We start from the raw sequence: 21,662 nt of genomic DNA, 5'->3' as shown, positions 1-21,662 counted from the left end.
ATAAAACACTTGAAAAAGCAACAGTTAAAGGTCAGAGAAAACACTGTGTGAATAAATCGAAGACTCGATGACTGCAAGCTCAGAGGTAACAAGTGGCAGGACACACTCATACAGTGTTTGATGTAGGTGTGAACACACTCAAGTTACCAAACTGTTAATATGTGAGAATACGAACTCTGTCACAATCAGAGAACTTGCACAGCATTGTTATCTTAATATCACGTAGGGAGCAACATGCTGTTATTTTAAGAAACTGTATTCAGAGCATGTTTGACATCTGTGTATGCAACCAGATATCTAAATAGGTAAGGATTATAAAACTCCTGCACTCTCAAGAAAAATTGGAGGAAGAAAAAATAAACAAGTATATTTGTAGTTACTACAGTTCATGAAGACAGATATCTGGAGAGTGCACCAAGTTTACACAATCGAAGGACGACAATAACTCTTCAGTAAAGCCGGGTACACAGTCATGCAGTTTTTCACCTTATGTGACATTTATGTTTCTTTAATGGAGGAATTTGTTTCCTCTGTTCACACAGCCGGAGGTGTTTCTGTCTTCAGTGTGTGCAGGGTTCATATTTATGCCTGCCACTTTATTATTTATCATGATATCAACCTGCGTCAGGCCTCTGTGGAGCGTGCATGAACAACAGTCACATTTTATTTTGCTTTTCTTCAGAGAAAGAGACAGAACAGGCGAGAAAAGTCAGGCACTAAAGGAGATTTTATGAAGATTAAGAATGTGGAAGATTGTATTTTTATCAAGTGTTAAAGAAAAACTTCAATTAACAAAAACACTTAAATTTCAGACTTTCCTTTAATCAGGCAGATGCAGCCTAATTAAAAATGAATTAATACAAACACAATCTGACGACAGTGGACTCTCATGAGAAACTAAAAAAAGATTCTTCTATCACTTTCTTTTCTGTTTTTCTATTTTTGAATTCCCTCCTTGCCTTTCATCACAAACATCACTTTCATATCAATTAGTTATGAAGTTGCAATTATCCTGGGCTGTGAAGCTGAACACTTGGAAGCACCATGGGAAGTCTTTCTACGATAAAACACGATATCTGCAAATACAGCTTCAGGTGTAACTCAAACCAAGCGCAGAGAATGACCCCAAAACAGGAGGGATTATGGAAGGACGGGCGTGAGGTGGACATGTAATAGTCTGCAGGTCATCATGGTTAGACAGCCGAGAATGATGAAGTGCAGTCTGGATTTATGGTTGTACTCAGCTGTTGTCCCTCTATACAAGAAAATTCACGCTCAGCTGCAATCATACTCATACTCCTTAATGATAAGTTGCCAAGTATGCACAGGTCACTTTCTTTGACTTTGCTTATACAGCTCCAGTGACATTTTGAATGCATTAAATCAAAAAAGAGCATTACAGTCATATATAATAAGAAAAAAAGAAGTAAAATAAGCAAATGTAGGAGAAAAGGAGAGGTGTAGCTTTTCACCCTGTATGTACAACACTTAGCTTGATACCTCTTGTTATTTGTAGTATACTTGGGCATCTTGCTCTTGTGCAAATCTGCTTGGCCTGTCATATTTCGGGTTAAAATTTTGCTGCATATTACCTGGCACATGGTAAACACAGAGGTTATGTGACAGCTGTAAACATACAGTATAACTCTCTATGATCTGAGTTGTATTTAATTCCTTTTTTTGTGTGTTTATTGTCTGCACTTCTGCTTCTCTCCATGCAGAGTATTATTGAGGCTTAGCCAGATGATACTATATATATAAATAATATTTTTAGTTGCAAATCACATACACTACACGTCACAGAGATTCAGAGAAAAAGGGAAGACACATTTGTGTAAGCATAGTCTCAATCTGCAAGATTGCTGAGGACAGCGTGATCTGAGGTACATTTTTCATAAAGGACTTGTACCACTTTAAGCACTTTTACAAAACATGCCACCATTCATCCATTCACACCACATTCATACACTGATGGCAGAGGCTGCTACTGTATGGAACCATCAGTGTTAACGTATCCCATTCACACATATTCACATACTTTATACCCAAAGACACTGGACTGCAGGAGCTGAAATAAAACCATCGATCTTCCAATCAAAAACCATTGACAAGCAGACAGGGAGCCACTCTGGTTTCCCTCAGTTCAAGCTTGGTTCTTGGAGTAAATTCTGAGTACTTCTTACTTTTATTTGAGCAGACTGGTAGTTTTACTTCTACTTTATTAAGTGAAGTCTCATCAAAGTAACTGCACTTTCGGAGGAGAGGTGAAACGTTTTTAACCCTCCTGTTATGTTGCGGGTCAAATTGACCCTTCTTGAAGTCTATTTTAGGCAATATATGCCTTCCAAACCAGCTAAATGCAGCATAAAAATCTGGGCAGCATGTGACAGAAAAGGTGTCATGTTAATTTATCAACATTACTTCATTAAAAAAAAAAAAATCAAAATGTAAAATAACTATTGCATTTATATTTAGGGCTTTCCGATGTACATTTAAAAAGTTTTAACATATATCTTAATTATTGACGAGCGAGTTATCCTCATTGAACCATGATCTGTGAGAGTTAAAGAAAACCAATGGACTAAATATTGATTTAAATGGTTAGTAATGGAGTTAAAAATTACATTAAAAAATATGTATTGGGATTTTTTGGGGTTCTGACACTTTTGGATAATTGAATATGCCCTGGGTCAAATTGACTCAGGAACATTATTGCTGCTCCAGAGAAACGAACATAACAGGAGGGTTAAGAATTTCTACTAGTCCAGTTGCCTTACGGATCAAGCTTTGGATTACCATGACCTGGATGACTGAGAACCTTCACAGACATAACTGCACTTTTACAAGAGGGGGACATTTTAGCACTCTTTCTGCTCCTGAGTATTTATTCACTTCACCAGGACAAGAGCAGCTTAGTTTCCCAACAATGATATCAATTTTGCATCATGTTTCTCCAAACCGAAAAGTGTCAGGATATAGAGCTCTGTCCGTGAGAGTCTTCTCATCTATTTTGGAAGAAACAAGAAACTTTTACAGGAGGTAAATTAGAAGCTGTAGACATATCAGTGCAGCTGTAGGTGTTGGCTTAATGTGAGCTGTAGACCGAGACAAAAGGGTTTTTACACTGCTGCTGCTGCACTGGGACCTTTACTGTACACAGGACTGGGACTCTCTAACACAGCCAGGGCTGCAGAGAGCAAACTAAACACTCTATATATGCGTGTTATTAGCATATAAGTGCAAGTCAATTACAGCAGACATTCAGAGCGGGGATAATCGAGTGTAAAATGAGTGTAACAACTGTGAGCCTTGCACGTCGCCAACCATAACTAATCTGCTAGTCTACTAATAATAATACCATCCTACAACACACATTTACATTATATCAATGCTATTTACACTGAAGCATTTAAAGAGTATTAAAAAAGGAGCGACAAGAGCAGGAAAATTAGTCTGCCCTGTGTGTGTGTGTTTAAGCGTGACTTAACGTAACAAAAGTGAAAGCACAGAGAGGTCACGCACCCTAAAGACAAATTAACTGTAACTAATGTGTGCATAGTTACTGTCGTTAATACTGTACGTCCAAATCTGTGACGATAGACGGTGAACAACAGATTTATCCACACATTAAGGCATAATCCACATCATACCATGGCCTATAGTGTGTGAGATAAAAGGATGCATTCAATGTATGTTATACCATTTATATTCTCTTTTTTCTCCCTGCTACACATTTGCAAACAGCCACACAATAATGTAAGAAATGGGAGCCTCTGAGCTGTGTTTCATGAATGGCACTGCTTGATAGTCTGTATTATTGTATTGTTGAGTACATTTAGCAAGGTCTAGTGGAAAAGAGAGCAAGGTTAAGTTCAAGATAATAGAGGGTATGCAATGAGGTCACATTTCCACCAGGACACGCAACCTCACTTGGACAGAGAAGCAAAACATCCTGGCTGCCTTCAGTAGGAGAAACGGCAAACCCTGCAGTTCCACAGACAAATATCCGCTTAAATTAAGGGCATTTGGACACAACAGAGAGCCCTGCAGTTTACCAAAAACAAAGTGATCTGTGGACGTTGTAATGTGAAGGGAATTAAAGTTTCCTGACATTCATACGAACATTATTTATAAGTCAGGGGAGAACACAAGCCTGCAGGAAATTATTGTGTTTTTAAAAAAAGTTATGTATTGATTTTACCACCTGATACATTGTTGTTGCCTTTCTAATTTGGCCACTATTCAGATTGTTATTCTGGCATGCCAACATTACAGAAATGGTTCCTACAGAGACAGATCAAGAAAGAGCAGTTACATCACTCTCTACAAACACACCAGACTACACTGACACAAAAGGGAATATAACTTCACAGATCGCAGGAGAATTCACTTGTTCATGTATCTTTTAGCCATTTAAACATCACAATATGTGTAGTTTCTAGTATAGAAAACAGTCAGAATTTAGAACAATGTATCAAACACAGGATCACTGAGTCTGCTAGTAAACCATGTCACATTGGTTTGCGAGTATGGCAACAGTTTGCAGAGCTAGCACCACCAGCCTTTAGTCCTCTTGCGGGTTAACATCAAAATACCTGTGCTGGTTACACATTGCTCTATTTGAGTGGTTATATGCCAGTAAAAGCAGACACAGCCTACATTCTACATTATCTTTAATTCCTGGATCAAAATACTGACACACCATGTCACGCTACAAGATGCCATCTGCCATCTGAGTTTGTTTACATCCAGGTAATACAGCATTAAGGCAGGAAGTCATTAACCATTAAGGTTTTCAGAAACCACTTTGAAAGTGTTTCAATCTGAGTTATTTTAAAAATGTCTGAAAAAATAACAATGAAGAGGCCTCATAAGACCCGAAGTGGGAAAAAAATAAAGTAGTGTTCTAGGTGATAAAGTTGATCTAAAGGTGTCATTCTGTCTGAGACACACAGATGTGATGGTCAGAAACAACTGGACAAAATGTTTTATCATAACATTTTGATAATATCCACTGGAAATCTAATCTGGAAACTTAAACCTCCTCAGAGTGAGAGGAAATTTTGAAATATGCCACTCAGACAAGCTATTGGTTTTACATTAGGGATCAAGACTCCCTTGAGGGTCACTATATTTTCACAGTGTATCTTTATTTCAAAGGTGTGTGTCTCTACATGAGTGTGTGTGTGTGTGAGATTGACAAGAACGGCTGTTCAATCCAGTGACCAGTTGTGTCGGGTGTCCCTTAACACAACAGGTGCATGCATCAATCTGTGAGTGTGTGCGTATGATCGTCTAGGGGTGCAATATACATCTTTGAAAAGAGTGTGGGTGTCACCGGGCGGATTAGCACCTCTAAATGAGGACATTCACACTCTGCTGTCACATCTCACCCTCCTCACTCGCCCTCTGATCTCCAAGAAGAGCCGAACACACCTCTTTACTTTATCTCTGTCACACACACAATCAGCTGGAGCCACAAACACAACTTTCAACCCAGAGTGGAGCTGAAACAAAATCAAATGTGTGTCAGTGTCTCACATTTCAGAGAGAAAATCAGATATTTTTCCTCTGAAGTCCTCTGCCTTGTAATTTGCATAAAATAAATCTCACCCCGCAGAAGTGCTCACTCTTCCTTTTTGAGGGAAAGATGTAAACACATTTTTTATGTATTGTCTGCAGAGAAGCAGCAAGTCATTTTGAATATCTTTCATTTTTCATAATATCTGTGTTTTCCTCGGTTCACAGCAGAAATCATCAGAACAGAGCTTCCACTACATGCTGATGGGTCTCTGAGATGTGGAGAATTGTGAGGAGAAATGTGTCTCTGTGGTGGCAAAAAGTAAACTGATGTCCTTCCATCACTAGAGTTTGGAATGTTTTGCACAGCATGTTGAACTTCAAAGTTCCTCCACAAAACTCAGCCAATTCATGCAAATTAAACCAATCCTTGTACCTATAAGAGCTTAAATTTATGGCCAAAATTAGCAGCTTTTCTGCAAACATACTATTCTATCCATAAGCAGAAGCATGTTTGTTGCTAAGCTTACTTCTTTATCCTCTTTCAGATGTTCATTTTAAACATTTTCTCGACACTTTCACAAGCTCTGCCTCTGAAACATTCTAATATACTACTCCACTCATGTCCCTTACAGCAGCAGTTACATTACTAACTTGTATTGTGTCCATATTCAAGATTAGAGAGAGCATGAGCTGAGAAGTTTCTCCTTCTACCCATAATGCAGCTTGATCTTAATATTACTTTGGATTTTAGAAGTCCTGCAGTCTGTGCTCATCCTAACTTACTAATGTAAGCATTATTCCAGTTTATAGACTGTGCCGTCATTAAGGTGACAGATTTGTGATGTGTTTGGGGTTCCTCTGTTGGTGTAGTTTGTTCTGAATGGAGCCGTGCTTCCTGTAAGCTGACAGATACATCGCCCTCAAGTGAATAACTGACTGATTTAAATCATCCAAAAAAAGCAAAGAGGAAAACAAATGTCTGTTATAACTCAAGGCAGTGTCGGCTTTAGTAATAACATGGAGCTGTTTGTCACTCAGCATCAGATATTCAGAGAGGCGGGTGTGAGGCACGGCTTCACCTCGTACACAGAGGAGGGGATAAATATGGAGAGAAAGAGAGCAAGGACACGGACACGCGAAGGAGAAAACAGAGGAGAGAGAGAGAGGGACAGGAGGAGAGGGAGAGATTGAGCTTACAGATAATCAAAGGAGAAAAATATGTAAATGACTATCTGTGAGAATCAAAAAAACAATGTGTGTGTTCTTTATCCTAAATACATCACATTCTGTTATCAAGGCTGAAATATTACTCAGGAAACTGACAAGCTGAGACACACCGTTCAGCCATAACATTATGACTGCACTGGACCTCTAAAGGCATCAGCATAAGATTCTCTAAGTCCTGGAAGTTGAGTTGAGGCCTTCATGGATTGGTTTGGTGTCCCAGCGCGCCCTACATATGCTCAACTGGATCGAGATCAAGGGAATTTAGAGACCAAGTCAGCACCTTGAAGTTCAACCCACTTTTTTCCATTGCTCCGTGGTCCAGCTCTGATGCTCACATGCTAATTCTAGGGAATGAGCAGTGGACAGAAGCAGCTATACAGCTTCATACACAACAAGCTGATGCACTTTGTCTAACACCTTTCAAGAGAACCAGCATACATTTTTCTGCATGTACAGCTCCAGTATCTCTTCTGTTGGATCTGACCACACAGGCCAGCTGCGCTCCCTACTGACATCAGTGAGCCTTGGCTGCACTAGACCCTGTAGACAGTTCACTGGCTTTGGTAGGTACTGACCCCTGCAGACCGGGAACATCCTACAAGAGCCACGGTTTTGGAGACGCTCTGACCCAGTCTAACCATCGCAGTTAGGTCCTTGTCAAAGTCGCTCACATCCTCACACTCACCCATTTTTCCTGCTTCCAACACATCAACTTTGAAAACTGAATGTTCACCTGCTGCCTAACATATCCCACCCACTGACAGGTGCCACTGCAAAGAGCTAATCAATGCTTTTCACTTCACCTGTCAGTAGTCATAATGTTATGGCTGATCGGTGCATACTTTGACTGCATGATTCTAGTGTTAACTCCCAAATTCAGCAGCTCGCTCAGTGGCCCGAGGCTTCAAAGCATGACTCTGTGGGTACTCATCTAAGATCAGATTTACACAGTTCAGGCTTCACATTTCAGATTGCATCAATTCTTGTGCAAAGTGGCCACATCAGGATAAGAAACATTTTATTAAACTCTTCAAATTAAAGTTACTGAGAAACATTTCACATGCAAGCTGCCACTCTGCCACACACACTCTCTCTCTCTTTGTTATAACTTTATGCAACCCCTCACCATAATGAAGACATAGCCGCTCAATGCACAGTGCAGATTCAACAAGATTAAAGACGAATTCATTCACAAACTCAGTCAAGAGAAGCTGAAAGTTTTACGTTAATATCATTAAGGCTCAGCATCTACATGTACGCTAACAAACACATGTCTTACCAACCTTGCTGTTGGTGCTTAATGCTACGATCATAATTTCCCTATTGTAAAGGGCTTCCTCCTGTCCCCCTCTCGGTTCACAGTTAAATTTGGGAGTTGTCCCAAGGTCAGATTAAATTTTAAGTTGCTTTGGTGGTGGTTTAGTAAATTTATCTTTAATACATTTAAAAATGTCCATCCTCCATGACTGCCCGAGCTAAAGCAGAGTACACACTACAAAACAATCTGGCTGATTTCAGGCCTGGTTCCCCTCTTCCAACAAAAATAAGCTAAATCCCCATTTTTGATGGATCCACAGATTATCATGCCAGACTTCCCTGTGGTGTTACAAGTGATTTTACTTCCCCCAATTTGTTCAGACAAAGATCAGTGGTCTTGCTGGTTTGACATTTTAAATATTAAACATGTTCAATATTAATGATCAGATTGCCTGTTGTGTTGGGGGAACACAGTGGACAGCTGAACACGCACTCTGGGGATAGTCACTAGGAGCGAAACGATAGGAAATAAGCCGACCATGGCAACAAACGTAAACATGGTGCATTGATTGAGACGGATGTCAGCAAAGGAGAAGTGTTTATACAGCATGTCTTGTAGAACACAACACGATCAAACTGACAAGGAGAAGGTTGAACATGAGTTGACAAATAACAACCATCCTGTCGTCCGCCATGTTTGTTTACACTGAAGACTCATTTAACGGGTCAAGATTTTGGTAGATTTCCAGTTCAATTAGTCACTATTTGTTGTTGTGTGTAAGGTTTGTTGCGTTTAACATCTGTTCAGATTTTAATCATCTTTCAGTGTGGCCAGCTTTAATGCTGTTAACAGCAGTCTAAGGTTATCTCCTGTTATTTCATTTCATTTGGTACCTTGCTGTGATTCGATTGGAGTGGCAAACGTGTACATCTTCAAACATCTACCACATTACGCTTAGAGAGAGATGATCAGAGACAGCAGCGACAGCACAGAATTATCACCTTAACTGTGGAACAAAATGTTTCATTGAAATGACAAGCTGTGAAAACAGGGGGAGCCTGGGTTCTCATGGCCTTCACTGTCCCTAACAGACACCTCATACTATGTTACCTGACTTTTATGTCACACCAAAACAAACATCTTGAGGACAGCATTTGGAACTGACACCAGGGGAAAACCTACAGAGTCACAGTGAGAAGACTTTAAGGAGTTGGGAATTAGACAGGCTGGTTTGGAGCCTGGCTTAGAAGGTTTCAAGACTGACAGTTAGGACGAGATAGACACAGTGGGGGTATTATGCAGTGTATATGTGCACTTTATGTGTATGCATGTGTATGTGTGAGTCAGAGAGAGCTGTGTGTGTAGGGTAAAGTTGGCAGTTGGTGTTTTGTCTACTAAGATCACTATAGCGTCTATATGATACCATAGCTGCTACACCCCACCCCCACACATATACACACACAGTCCATCTGATACCCTGCCAGCTGATGTGTGTGGTGTTTGAACAAACCACACACCTGCTCTGTTGGACTGATAGTGATCTGTTCATCAGATCAGGTTCAGTCAGTGTCCTGCTCTTTAATTAAGATCTGGATGAAGTTTCATGATTACATCTTCATTGATCGATTAACTGCATGGATTTTTTTATTGGAGGGTCTTTGCATTGCACCTTGTACCAAGAATTTGCATCATCATTAATGCTTAAACTCTTACTGAATCTTTTACTTGTGTTCTTGACATATTAAGAAGCTGGTCCTCCGAAGCTTTGAAACTGTCTGTGGGGAAAACATATTTCCTTTAGAAAGAAAAAAGATCGGAATAAAAGCCGGAGCGACACTGACTGAAGAGAGTGAAACATGAGCTGCTGATGAAATCATCATGTCTGCTCTTTTCAAAGCAATTTACCGGTTCGTTCTAAAAAGATTGACACAGGTTTGAACTTGTGTTTTGGGCTAAATTACTGACGAAACTCGACTAAGAAGAAGTAAAATATGTGAATAAAAAGATGATCTTAAAAACACAATGGACCTGACACAGGTCAGTGAGCAGAGACGGACCATCATCACCAGCTTGTTTATCCACCACATTCTGCAAGGCTGTCACCTTGAAACAGACTTTTCAACACATGCTGATGAAACACTACTAAAGAATGTATTTAATACTCCCTGTGGTCTGAAAGAAATGAGTTCCTAGCTCATTTATCCAACTCTATTGTATTAATTCAGTATGTCTCCTACTTATACAGAGAAACACGGAATTTAGCAAAAGAAACTGAGGTGTTTGCATAACCAGTCTTGCCTAAAATTGGACTTCTTTTTTTAATAAATCTAAATATTAAAACATAATGAGAAAGTGCAGAGAAGAGAAAAAGTCTCAGTAAAACTTTTACACTGATTCTGAAGCAATGCCAGTGATCGCACTTCATGTAGTATCATCAGAGGTGCCATGTGGGTGGGATATGTCAGGACTCTTCCAAAAGCCAGAGCCTGATAGGGGCCTTAACAATCACAAAACATGCTGTTGTGAATAGAGGGGCCCACTGTGACTATTTTCCTGGGACCAAAAATATATGACAGCACCACTGAGTGTAATTCTATCTTTTCTCAAGCTCAGACATGACCTGCTCTGTTTGTCATCGCATAGGCTAAGCAATGTGTTGCTTTTTTCTGAAACCACTCACTTGCTGCACACCTGACAGAATTCACAAGCACCAACACAAAAATGTTCTCTCTGCAGCAAAGCATCATACCTTTAAGTCATATCAAATCAACTAATTTACTTGTTTAAACAGAACCTTAAATCTCGACCAATCAACTAGTCTGCAAACAGTCTAAATTTAGCACACCACCAGTCTAAGAGGGGTTCAAGCCAAAATACTATTCAATAATCATTGGCATCTATTTGATGACAATTCAAATTACCCCCCCGCCCCCACATTTAACAGCCATGCTCAGTCTCAGGAAATACTTGTATTGTGGTGAGATTCAGAAACGGAGTAAAAACGATGAAAATTGTACATTTAAAATGAGAAAATATTCAAAGTAACTCTTTGATTTTTACAAAGTGAACGAATATTCGAAAATCATTGCCATCCCTACAGTCTAGCACCAACAGCCTTCAGTAATCTTTGCAAATACTGCCAAACTGCAGTGAGATGCCATATGTCATCTGTGCTTGTTTACATCCAGGTAGTAGAGCATTATAACATTATAGCAGTAGCCATTTACTGGAGCTACAGTCCCAGCTAGCGGAGGGAAGCTACAATACAGATAGGATTATTGGGCCTATAATAATACAAATATTGATAAGTTGCTTAACACACTAGAAATGTTGGCCCTGACTAGCTTGTGTGAGGATGATTAAATGTTTAGTCTACTAAATGTGCATGTCCCTTATCTCCCTATTTGGGTCATCTGCTATCCAGCTACATCTCATCCAAAACACCCTGGAATGACTTTCGTGTCTTCTGTGCTCTTGAAAAAACTGCAGAAAAATAAGCACTGAGACAGATTTCCTAACTTTATAATAGAGTTTGTCAAGGTGGCACAGTGCAGGCAATAAAAAGTAACCCCAGTTCTGTCATAGCCTTATGAGATCTGACAGAGAAACAAAGCTTTCTTTTAAGCCTAGTAACTCACTCTCACCTGCCCAGGTGAGACCAGCATGAGAGGATCTGTGCAACTATTTTCTGAAATAATAACTCCTTGCAGCATGAGCGGGGAGAAATGACAGTGTCCTCTTGAAACACTTTAATGACCCAGATGTTTTAAAACATAAAATCACCTCTGAAGTCATTTGTAAGAGGTGAAAGAACAAGGCAAGCATCATAACCTGTTCACACTTTTCCTATCAGCACAACTGCAGTGTTTGCAGGCAGCTTAGGCAGAGGTGCATTTATGCAAATAAACACAGAGAGCAAGGAAATGTCCTCTTGAATGCAGCAGGGTGAGCAAGAGATGCACACAAACAACTTCACATTTTCTGGTAGAAATCTCAAAAATGACATCCCTGGCAACTGCTTTTGTTTTGAAAACTCAAAAGAGAGGCATGTTTTGTCTTGTAATTACAATGTGGTGGTTGTATTATTGTATAAGATGCCCACAACATGTTGTAATTGTTACTGTGCATAAATTTAGAGTAAGAATTCAGTCCGTAAAGGAAGAAAGAAGAGACATATACTGGCTGTACAAAGGACAGACAAACAGTTCAGTAGAATCTGTTCAGCTCTGGACATGTTGAGTTTCTGTGTCTGCAGGAGAGACGGACTGCTGACTGCAGCGTCCAGCAGAGGATGGATGTGTTTGATTTGCCATGTGGGGAGCACCTCCAGGTCACACAGCATTTATGTTTCAGCTCCACATGTCCTGTTTTTCATCTATAAGTCTATCTGACTGTGTGTTTGTGTGTGCGTGAGAAAGAGCAACACACTGTTTCTTATATGAACCTTCATATAACACTCATGTGGGGTCTATGTTTTGAGTGGGATGGGGCTTAGTTTTGGAAGATGATACCCTGAATTCCTTTGGTGTGTAGTTGTGTGTGTGTTTGATGTGTGTGTTAGTCTTTCATATGAATCTAAAGGAGCGCGAAGGACACGGTTTGGCTGTCCCAAAGGTCCAAATATTCTCCCACACACACAAACAAACACACACACATAGCCAAAGAGCTGGGGGTGGTAAAGATCCTCAAGCCAGACATTTTCCCCTCTATCAATCTATCAGTATCCTCTTTTTTTCTCCCAGGGTAGAAATACAAAAGAGAGAAAAGAAGAGAAAGAAAGAAAGAGTCGGCTACAAATTGTCCGTGGAATTAAAGGTCAAGGTTAAAGTTAGCCTCGTAAATTGTGTGTGTGTGTGTGTGTGTGTGTGTGTGTGTGTGTGTGTGTGTGTGTGTGTGTGTGTGTGTGTGTGTGTGTGTGTGTGTGTGTGTGTGTCTCAGGCCTTTATACGAATATAAAACTACAGCGGGGTTCTGGTTTGGCTGTCCCCAAAGTCCCCAAATCCTCCCAAAGACACACACACACACACACACACACACACACACACACACACACACACACACACACACACACACATGCAAATACACACAAACACACACAAAGCCAAGAGTTGGGAGCTACAAAGACAAACATCTCTCCATCTATCACCCCATTTCTTTCTTTTCTACATTAACGAGCGGGGCAGAAAAAGGGAGGAGTGGTGAAAGAGAGTGAGCAGTAAACCGCCTGCTAAACACAGGGTCAAGGTTAAAGTTGCTCCCATAATTAGTGTGTGTTTGTGTGTGATTGTGGATAGCTCTGGGGCAACAGGTCTTTGCACAGTCAGCAGTGAGATGTTTCACCCTGCTGGAGGGATTTTGAAATATCAGAGAGCTGCACGGACAAAGACAGAAGAAGAGACAGACATAAATTGCCCGAAGGAATTTGGGGCTCAAATTATCAAAAATAATCTTTGATGCTTTCGAAGTACAAAAGCATCCAGAACTGAAAATAACAGATACAAAGCTGTAAAAAAGACATGTATTTTTAGAATTTTGGATTTAAATTTCTCTCCTGCATTCCCTCACAACACCGAACCTTTTGTGGTGTCAGTGCGTCTCGCATCCACACGTAGTCGAGATCAGATCAATTCCCCTCCCTTTAAATCTTTTATCCAGCTGAGATCTCTTATGAATAAATAATGGAGTAAACAGCATTTCCTCTTCCCTTTAATTAAACACGGCTCTGCTGAGGAGAGAGCGAGCGAGCGAGCTGCTGCCTGCTCTGTAAGTTTGGGAGAACCCTCAGACAATGAAGAGACTACGCTGTTTCAATTTTAATTCTGCTTCACTCCCGAGTGTCACTCCTCACCATGTTCATAATAAATCACAAGCCGAGATGACATATGGACCGAGATTCAGCGTTTGAATACAAAACATCAATGTGAAGATCAATCAGATACATACAGTTTAGTACTCGAATCAAACTTATAATTAGTTCTCCTGACGTAATATACCGACCGTTTTTAACTTCTGTATTCTGCACTGTTTAAAAGCCTGAGGTCTGCACTGACAAAAACAGTAATTCTATACACACATTAGTTGTTGGTCTACCTCTGCATCAATTATACATTTTATTTTCTCATTGTGTGACTGTGGTGATTCAAATGATTACATCAGAATTAATCTGAGGTGTTAAACACAACAGTGAATAACTACCCAGCTACTTGTGTCCTACATGGTACCATAGTTTGGCGACTTTAAGAGATACATATAACGGCTTTTTCTGCTTAAAACAATCATCCGTCTCTTAAACAGAAAGGTCAGTCTCTGTGGAGATCATCTCTGTAATGGTGCAACTTTCTTAGAATCAAAATCTGGGCCTGTCAGTGACAAAGAATTTTAGAAGACCTTCTTGTTTTGACACATTTGCCTCTATGGGCCATGTTGCGACCCTCACAGCCTGTTTCACTGCTGCTGGCTGAGAGAATCCACTGGAGCTACTCTGGAACATTTTAAGCTGACTTTGATCACCCAAGTGCAGATACAAGTTCAGGTAGAGTTGGTTTACCTTGTTTCCAGAGGCACATTGCTACCCAGCACCCAGCTGTCTTGCAGCGGGACGCTCTCGGGGGGCGTGGTCTGCAGCTCGGCTGGTGATTGGCCGACCACGGGGGCCGGGGCTCCAATGGGAGGGGTGAGCTGCCGTGAATTCAGTGATTGGCCAGCGTGATGCGTGGAGCCCAGTGATTGGTTGAGGGCTGTGATGGAGGGCTGCTGGCGGTGAGGGGGGGGTACTGGAGGCAGGGTGCAGCCGTGGTGATTGGATGGTTGCTCTGTTGATTAAAACAAAAGGAAGAAGAATCAGGGTTAGAGGGATCCCTTCATTTTATAAGTTGATAAACCGTGTTGTAACTGTGTCAGAAATTTGCACAAAAATAACAGTTACTGCACTGCTGTAAGAGCTTTCTGTGACATCATTTCTTGGAGTATCTCAAAATGCTTAATATACCTAAGTCCTGTAAAAAAACAAACATTATGTAAGCAATGTAACATCTGATTTACTTCTTTACTTTAGACCAATTTAAACAGGATTATAGTCTGCAGACTGGAGGTCCGTTTTTTAGAGGTTTTACAGAACTTTTGGAGAAAGAGATTTAGGAATGGTTTTAGGTTTCACTGGATTTTAATAAACTAAAATATTGGCTTTTAGTCAGTACAAAGAATATCCATCCATTTTTTTAAACCACTAATCTTGTACGGGACTGTGGGAAAAATAATACGGTTAATCGAAAATTGTTTTATTCAAAGGATGCAAATCCAACATAGACAGGAGCAGCTTCTTTGCCTGCCAGCTCAGCTCCTGTCCAAGCCTGCATGTCATGTTGCCAGGTTTGAAGTTTAAAACAAAAGGAAGTTTTCAGTGTGTAGGAGGGTTGTGTTTTTATTTGTACGGTTTTGGTTGGAGTTTTGTTGCAGAGCTGTCAGTGGCAGGAGGAGAGGGAGTTTTTTTACTTCATGTCCCCTGAGGAAAAGAAAAAGAAAAATCTTTCTTACTTTCTTCCTTTCTTTCTTTCTGCACAGTAACCATTCATTTCATGAACAGACATTTGCATTGTTAACCAGAGAAAATTCATCATGTTGCACTCCTCATAATCCAATTAAACACAGCGTTTCAACTGTGAGGAAGCAAAACTGCCAGCGCTTCTTCTGGAGAGACAGAAAGAACCCAGTGACAGACTACCACAGATTTTTACAGTTCATCAGAGTAAATATGAATCCCTGTGATGCAGTAATTGGCAGAAATCTAAGTCTTGTGCCTGCAGCAGTTCAACCTGTTGAGACGACAGCAATGACTCTAAGAGTCAGACAGATTCTCTAAATGTATCAGCCCCAAGGCTACAGCAGGACAGACTGAAGACTCAGAGGAAGATCAACGGCAGAACTTTACTTTTAATGAAGGAAGTGGAAATGAGACTCAATGAAGAGTGAAGTAAATCCCCCTGAACGTAACACATCTGTGAGCAAATACATCCAACCAGAATTTACAGTAGACTTTTTTCTGTTGGCAAGTCTGATCAGTAACATTCCCAAGTTCTTACCATATAGAACAAACGTCTGACATAAGCTCTGAATAGCCATAACTTCTATTTAGCAGCACTAAAACACAAAGAGCACTATGACTGTGATCCAGCAAATCAAAATGTGTATTATGAGTATATAAGACAGCAGGTCATATCCTGCTACACCAAGAGGAAGAGAGAGAGAGAGAGAGAGAGAGAGAGAGAGAGAGAGAGAGAGAGAGAGAGAGAGAGAGAGAGAGAGAGAGAGAGAGAGAGAGAGAGAGAGAGAGAGAGAGAGAGAGAGACTCCTTTTAATTTCACCATTCCCAAGTGTTTCCAGGCCTGTTTAACATTTCAGTGTATGTTTTATTTGTTGTTATAATGCATATGTTATACCATACAATATCTTATGAGTGCGATGAAATGACCTTTGTTTTCATTGTTGTTTAAACGTCGATTTCCATCTATGAAGCCAACACAAACAGCAGAGTCCTCCCCCTCTCTCCTGTCACTCAGTGTAGTGTAAATTTCTCTAGACCTCTTGTCAAAATGTGTTGCTTCTCAGTTCTGTTACCTTTTAAAGCTATAAAACTACACACAGGCATATAACATATGTGTTATACTTTGATGTTAGTAGCTGTATAAGATATGATTAATGGAGACAGAAAACAGATGCCCAAGCATTCCTCCATGTTCATTTGACTGTAATGATTTGTTGTTAAAGTGAATGGATTTCATTGTAGACTAACTGCTTTGCTGTAACAGGAAAAATTTACATTAACAAAGTTCACATATACTCTCACTCACGGAAACAGTATTCTCTAGAGCAAACAGCAGGTGTTTGGTATTATATTTTTACACCGTCAATGTCAGGTGAGATATAAGTCCCGTGGAAATTAGATATTGTGTGAAACTCATGTAATTATCCTGCTGATAAACATGTTTTATGTCTGGATGCCCTTGAATCTGCAGAAGGTTCAGATATGTGGTTCATTTTAAACATCACGTAAGAAGAAAAGCTTACAGCTTTCACAGAGCGACTGTGGGTTTGGATGTTCACCGCTTTGTAAATTCCTCTGCGGTGAACGAACCGGTCAAGGCTGGTGAGAACCGTAACCCAACGCTGCGCTCAGCTCAGCCAGGATGAATGCTGATCAGTGATTGGCCTTCACAAAACCCAGCTTTGTTTTTCTACAAAATATTTGCACAAAGTTGACCTGGCTTCAACTTTTCCCCGCTGCTTTCTTCGAACTGCTTTTTGGCTCCTTTTCTGTCCTCAGGGTGCTCTGAAGGAAATGAATGGCAACGCTGGTGTTTGATTTGCATAAAGAGCGTCACGTCTCCATTTCCCAGACCTGCTGTTATTCACTCTCCGCCATCCTCACAGGAGAAAACAGAACGCGGCAAGAGTAAAGGAGGAATATGTGTTAAAGCAGGGAGGGAGGGAGCATTTTTGTAGTGGAGGGAGAAAGCTCTCGCCTCCTCCTCCTCCTGTCCATATGCTGTTTTTTGCCGGCTTAGTAATTGCTCCATTTATGCAAACCTTGAAGGCTAAATGCTGAACACACACACACACACACACAAACACACAAACAAACGTACACACAAAGTCAGTATTTCTGGATGAGTGTTCAGGCATCATTAACAAGACTACATCTGTGTGCCATCACTGCAGATGTAATACTAAACACCTTAATTCACTCAGATACCACACAAACATGCTTGCACACTCACACACACACAAATAAAGATCATTGTGGGTTCTGTTTCTCCAATAAAAAATCTCAATGAGACAGAAGCAGGGGGATATATCACTCCAGCTGACAGACAAAAAGCTCTCTGAGTGCAGCAGGAAAAAATTCACTCCGGCACAAAAATCCCATTACACCGAAACATTCACACAGAGGGGGACAGCGTGCAGGAGCCCACTCGTCTAATGAGTAAGTGTTCACATTCACTCTAAATGGTAAAAGACTGCATGGATATAGAGTCCTTTAAGTCCTCTTACCAATCAAAGTGCTTTAGACCACATGCCACGGTGACTGCATTTGATGTGTCAAGAGAAAGGAATCAAATGGGGATCTAATGACAAATGCCTCCAGAAATAGGGCTTGGAAAAAGTCAAAATGCATTCATAATATCACAGTTTAGAGTCTTGCTGAGCATCCGAGAAAAATCTGAATTAAGATAAATGCTTTAAAGTAATTGAAAACCCATGTTAGAAGTAGATCAACTTCTTGTTCAGACTGTCGTGCCATATTAGAGACAAAATGCAGGTCAGTTCTAGGGGCTAATGATTGACACAGCCCTAAAACATAGTAGGACATGCTGCAGTGAAGTGGTAGGGGCCAATTGATGATTTTTAAAGGGGTTTGTTTATTTACAGACAAGAAAGGTGACAAAAAGTGTATGTGTTTGAGTTGTCAGAACTAGAGAAGGTAAAAACCATCAGAAAAATAGATTTCCAACAGATCCCTAAGCTGAATTACAAAATGCATCTGCTTTTAGCTTAGTTAGCAGGTAGCTTAATCATGCTATGTTAGCTCCAAGCTGCTATCGCCAGAGTTGAAAGATGAAGCCAATGCAGAAGTGGCAAAACTGCAGTTCCTGCAGTGTCCAGTAGGGGCTGTACACATAGTGAGTAAATCTCAGTAAAGCTCCATGTTAAAATATCCAACTATAGACCAACGTGTCTAGATTAGCAAGTAGTTCCATCAAACCTCACAGAAACCAATGGTTGGCAGTGTTTACTACATGATATAATTAGCTGAGAAGCTCTTATTTGATCCTGAGCTATGAATGCTAAGTGATTGCTTTGTAGTGCTAGCTGTTATAATACATTGGTAGTATCAAACTAAATTCCTTGACTGCCCTCCTTGTGGATACAAAACACCAACTGCTGAAAAAAGGTTATAAAATATATCTACACCAAACTTCTGCAGCTGAAAACACAGCTCAAAGGCTCTGCCTGGTTCTTGGTCTCTGGAGGCTTTAAGCTGTTTAAAGATGAGTAACTCCAACTTGATCTGTGGATCAATCTTCATTTATTTGACATAAACTGATGTGAAAGACTACACTATTCAAAATGTATGAATCCCCACTCATACTATATTAGCACTAAAGCTATGTTTACACTCCATTTTAAATGCAGGTATTGTTACTTCTGTTCAAATTGCATACAAAAACATGCCCAACATTACATAACCATGTATTCACTTCTGGTTTGGTTGCTTAGCTCCAGCTTTAATTCCTCATGACCTCTGTGAAAGATGTTTGCAGAGAGTCTGCAGCAGCTCTGACTGGATGGATTTTTTGTACTTTAACTCAGCGAGCTGGATTTCATTTAAAAGGTCATTTGACCAAATACGCCCTGTTAATAGATTTTCTTCTAAATTAATCGCAGTGGTGGTGACAGGTCTGTGTGAGTGTGTGTGTGTGTGTGTGTATCTTGATTCCAAGAGAAAACAATATCCACTGCCAGAGAACTTACAAAGTTGTACTTTAGATAAAGAATTTTTTTTTTCATCTATTTACTGCATTTTTCCCCCCTTAAAGTTCCTCAGTTTATTTATAGAAGCTCTAGTTTCCAAATTGTCTGAGGTTGGACAGTAATGAAGAGCTAAAAAAACACATGCAAACCTTTTGTAATTCAACCGTCTCAGTTCATGAAGACAATGTTTGACCTCTGACACATATATTATATAATAACATATATTGGAATACAAAGATGCACTGATCCAAAATGGTTACTGATCTTAACATTAAAGATCTGAGTGCATTGGTTTGTGGAGCTTTGGATTGGATTTAATGAAATTAAGTAGCTTGCTTAGGTTTTGCTGTTTTGTACTGTGCTTAGTGTTTTGAAACTTGTGAGACTCTGACATTGACCATTTACCATTTTTGAGAGTAGACTTAGCTTAAGTGGCTGGCCAGATAGCAATAGTTAGCATACAACAACAGCTGCTAACACCAAAGCAGCTCACAGGTCTTCACCATAGAAATAAAGTGATGTGGACTAAGTGTAAAACCAAACTAAACCAAAAGTCTGCCACATAGATAAGTGACTAAGTACAACAGCAGTGTGACAGATGTCACCTGGTGAAACATTAATCTTTGTAGGATGCTAGCATAACAAATCCACCACACAATCAGGCCCAAATATCACATCACTTTTTCCAGCCGCAACTCACCATCTTATGGTGTGATGTACAGTATTTCAAGGCTTAAGATCTTACTGTGATTTTGAGAGTGATTGCTGTTTATCAGGATTATGAGATACTCAACACTCAGCATTCGGCCGAGTGCATGCCAGAAATGTTTTGGCAGCAGAACATGTATGCGTATTGCAAAAGCGAATGGGCTATCTGACGGCCAAGTGAAGCACTGGAAAATGTCCAAACAGAGTGTACACTAAGACTGAGAATAGTGCATTGGTGGGATATTTTTAAATTAACTAAATGACGTAGTAGAGCCCACCTTGTTTGCAGCGGTAGAAAGTCTAACTTACGCCCAGGTTCTCTGTCTGCTTTCTCAAAAATGGAGCTGAGCTGACCTGGATCCCCTGTGGCTAATACACTTAGTAGCAACAAGTACCTCGTCCCCCCACACTTAATAATAACCAAACTATCCCTCCAAACTACAACTGTGTGATGCAGAGTGAGTGGAAATGACAGGGACTGAGTCATGTGCAATTCATTTGTGACAATTAAAGGACACTTTAATCTTGACTTGTTTTCATCATTAAGCACCGTTCGTCAAATTCTTAAGATCAGATCATTTACCCTCCTTAAAAGTCACCTGAGTTTCTCACATGGTGAGTGACAGCCCATGTTCCAGTAAAAGCTGTTACCCTGTAAGTATCAGCCCATCAGTATTTCACAGAACACTATGAGGAGAAAATGAAACCTCCCACCCGTATGAAAGAAAACTGCTTTTCCCCCGACCAGCGATTTCATCTCTCTTCACTCCACCTCTCTCTTTGGTCCCTTCATTGATTTGCATACTTTTATCTGTCGCTCTCAGGGTCTGCTGCCCCCATCCTCCTCCTCACCACTGATCTGACTCGCTCTCATCTTTTATTTTCTGCTGACACACATGCTTCACAGCAGCTGAAATCCAATGTATACTGAGGGGAAGGGAGCGTGTGTGTGCACATTTATGACCTGGTTGTCTTTTGTCCTGCAGGGATATAACAGGTAACAGTGTCTTATTTCCTCAACAGTCGACTAGTTGTCCTCCTTCAAGATGTAGAGGACTGATTTAGTAACAGGGTCATATAAGTACCCTCATTTCTCTTTGTAATAATTATACTAATTTCTATTATCAAATTCTACATAAAAATGGTTTGACCAATCAGCTATCAGCAGGGTTTGGTGTATGCAGGAAAAAACTGTGCGTAAGGACAGCAAAAACAGGCAGAACACAATCCAACGCAATGACATTATGGCTCTCATCGGTGGTAATCTGATGAAATCTTATTTAGCTCTATGCACCAATATCAGCTACCAATCAGTTTTAGATCAAACATTTATACTTTAGACAAACCTGCTTGAGGCTGTGTCACCAAAGCCAGTAAGGGTCTAGATTTCCTGACTTCCTGGAATGCATCACAAATG

At 40.3% G+C, this 21,662-nt stretch overlaps 1 protein-coding gene across 1 annotated transcript in view; it reads right to left on the bottom strand.

Annotated features, from left to right (window-relative positions):
• tenm3 (teneurin transmembrane protein 3) overlaps nt 1–21,662 on the bottom strand; it is a 517,897-nt gene that overhangs the window by 128,323 nt on the left and 367,912 nt on the right. Inside the window, 1 exon segment of the mRNA XM_034688142.1 lies at nt 14,556–14,820. Coding sequence (XP_034544033.1) covers nt 14,556–14,820 — 265 coding nt within the window.

The sequence above is a fragment of the Notolabrus celidotus genome, chromosome 7, assembly GCF_009762535.1.
Source record: "Notolabrus celidotus isolate fNotCel1 chromosome 7, fNotCel1.pri, whole genome shotgun sequence".
NCBI lineage: Eukaryota > Metazoa > Chordata > Actinopteri > Labriformes > Labridae > Notolabrus > Notolabrus celidotus.
The sequence above is the reverse complement of the archived record's forward strand: the minus strand, read 5'-3'. Positions and strand labels throughout refer to the sequence as shown.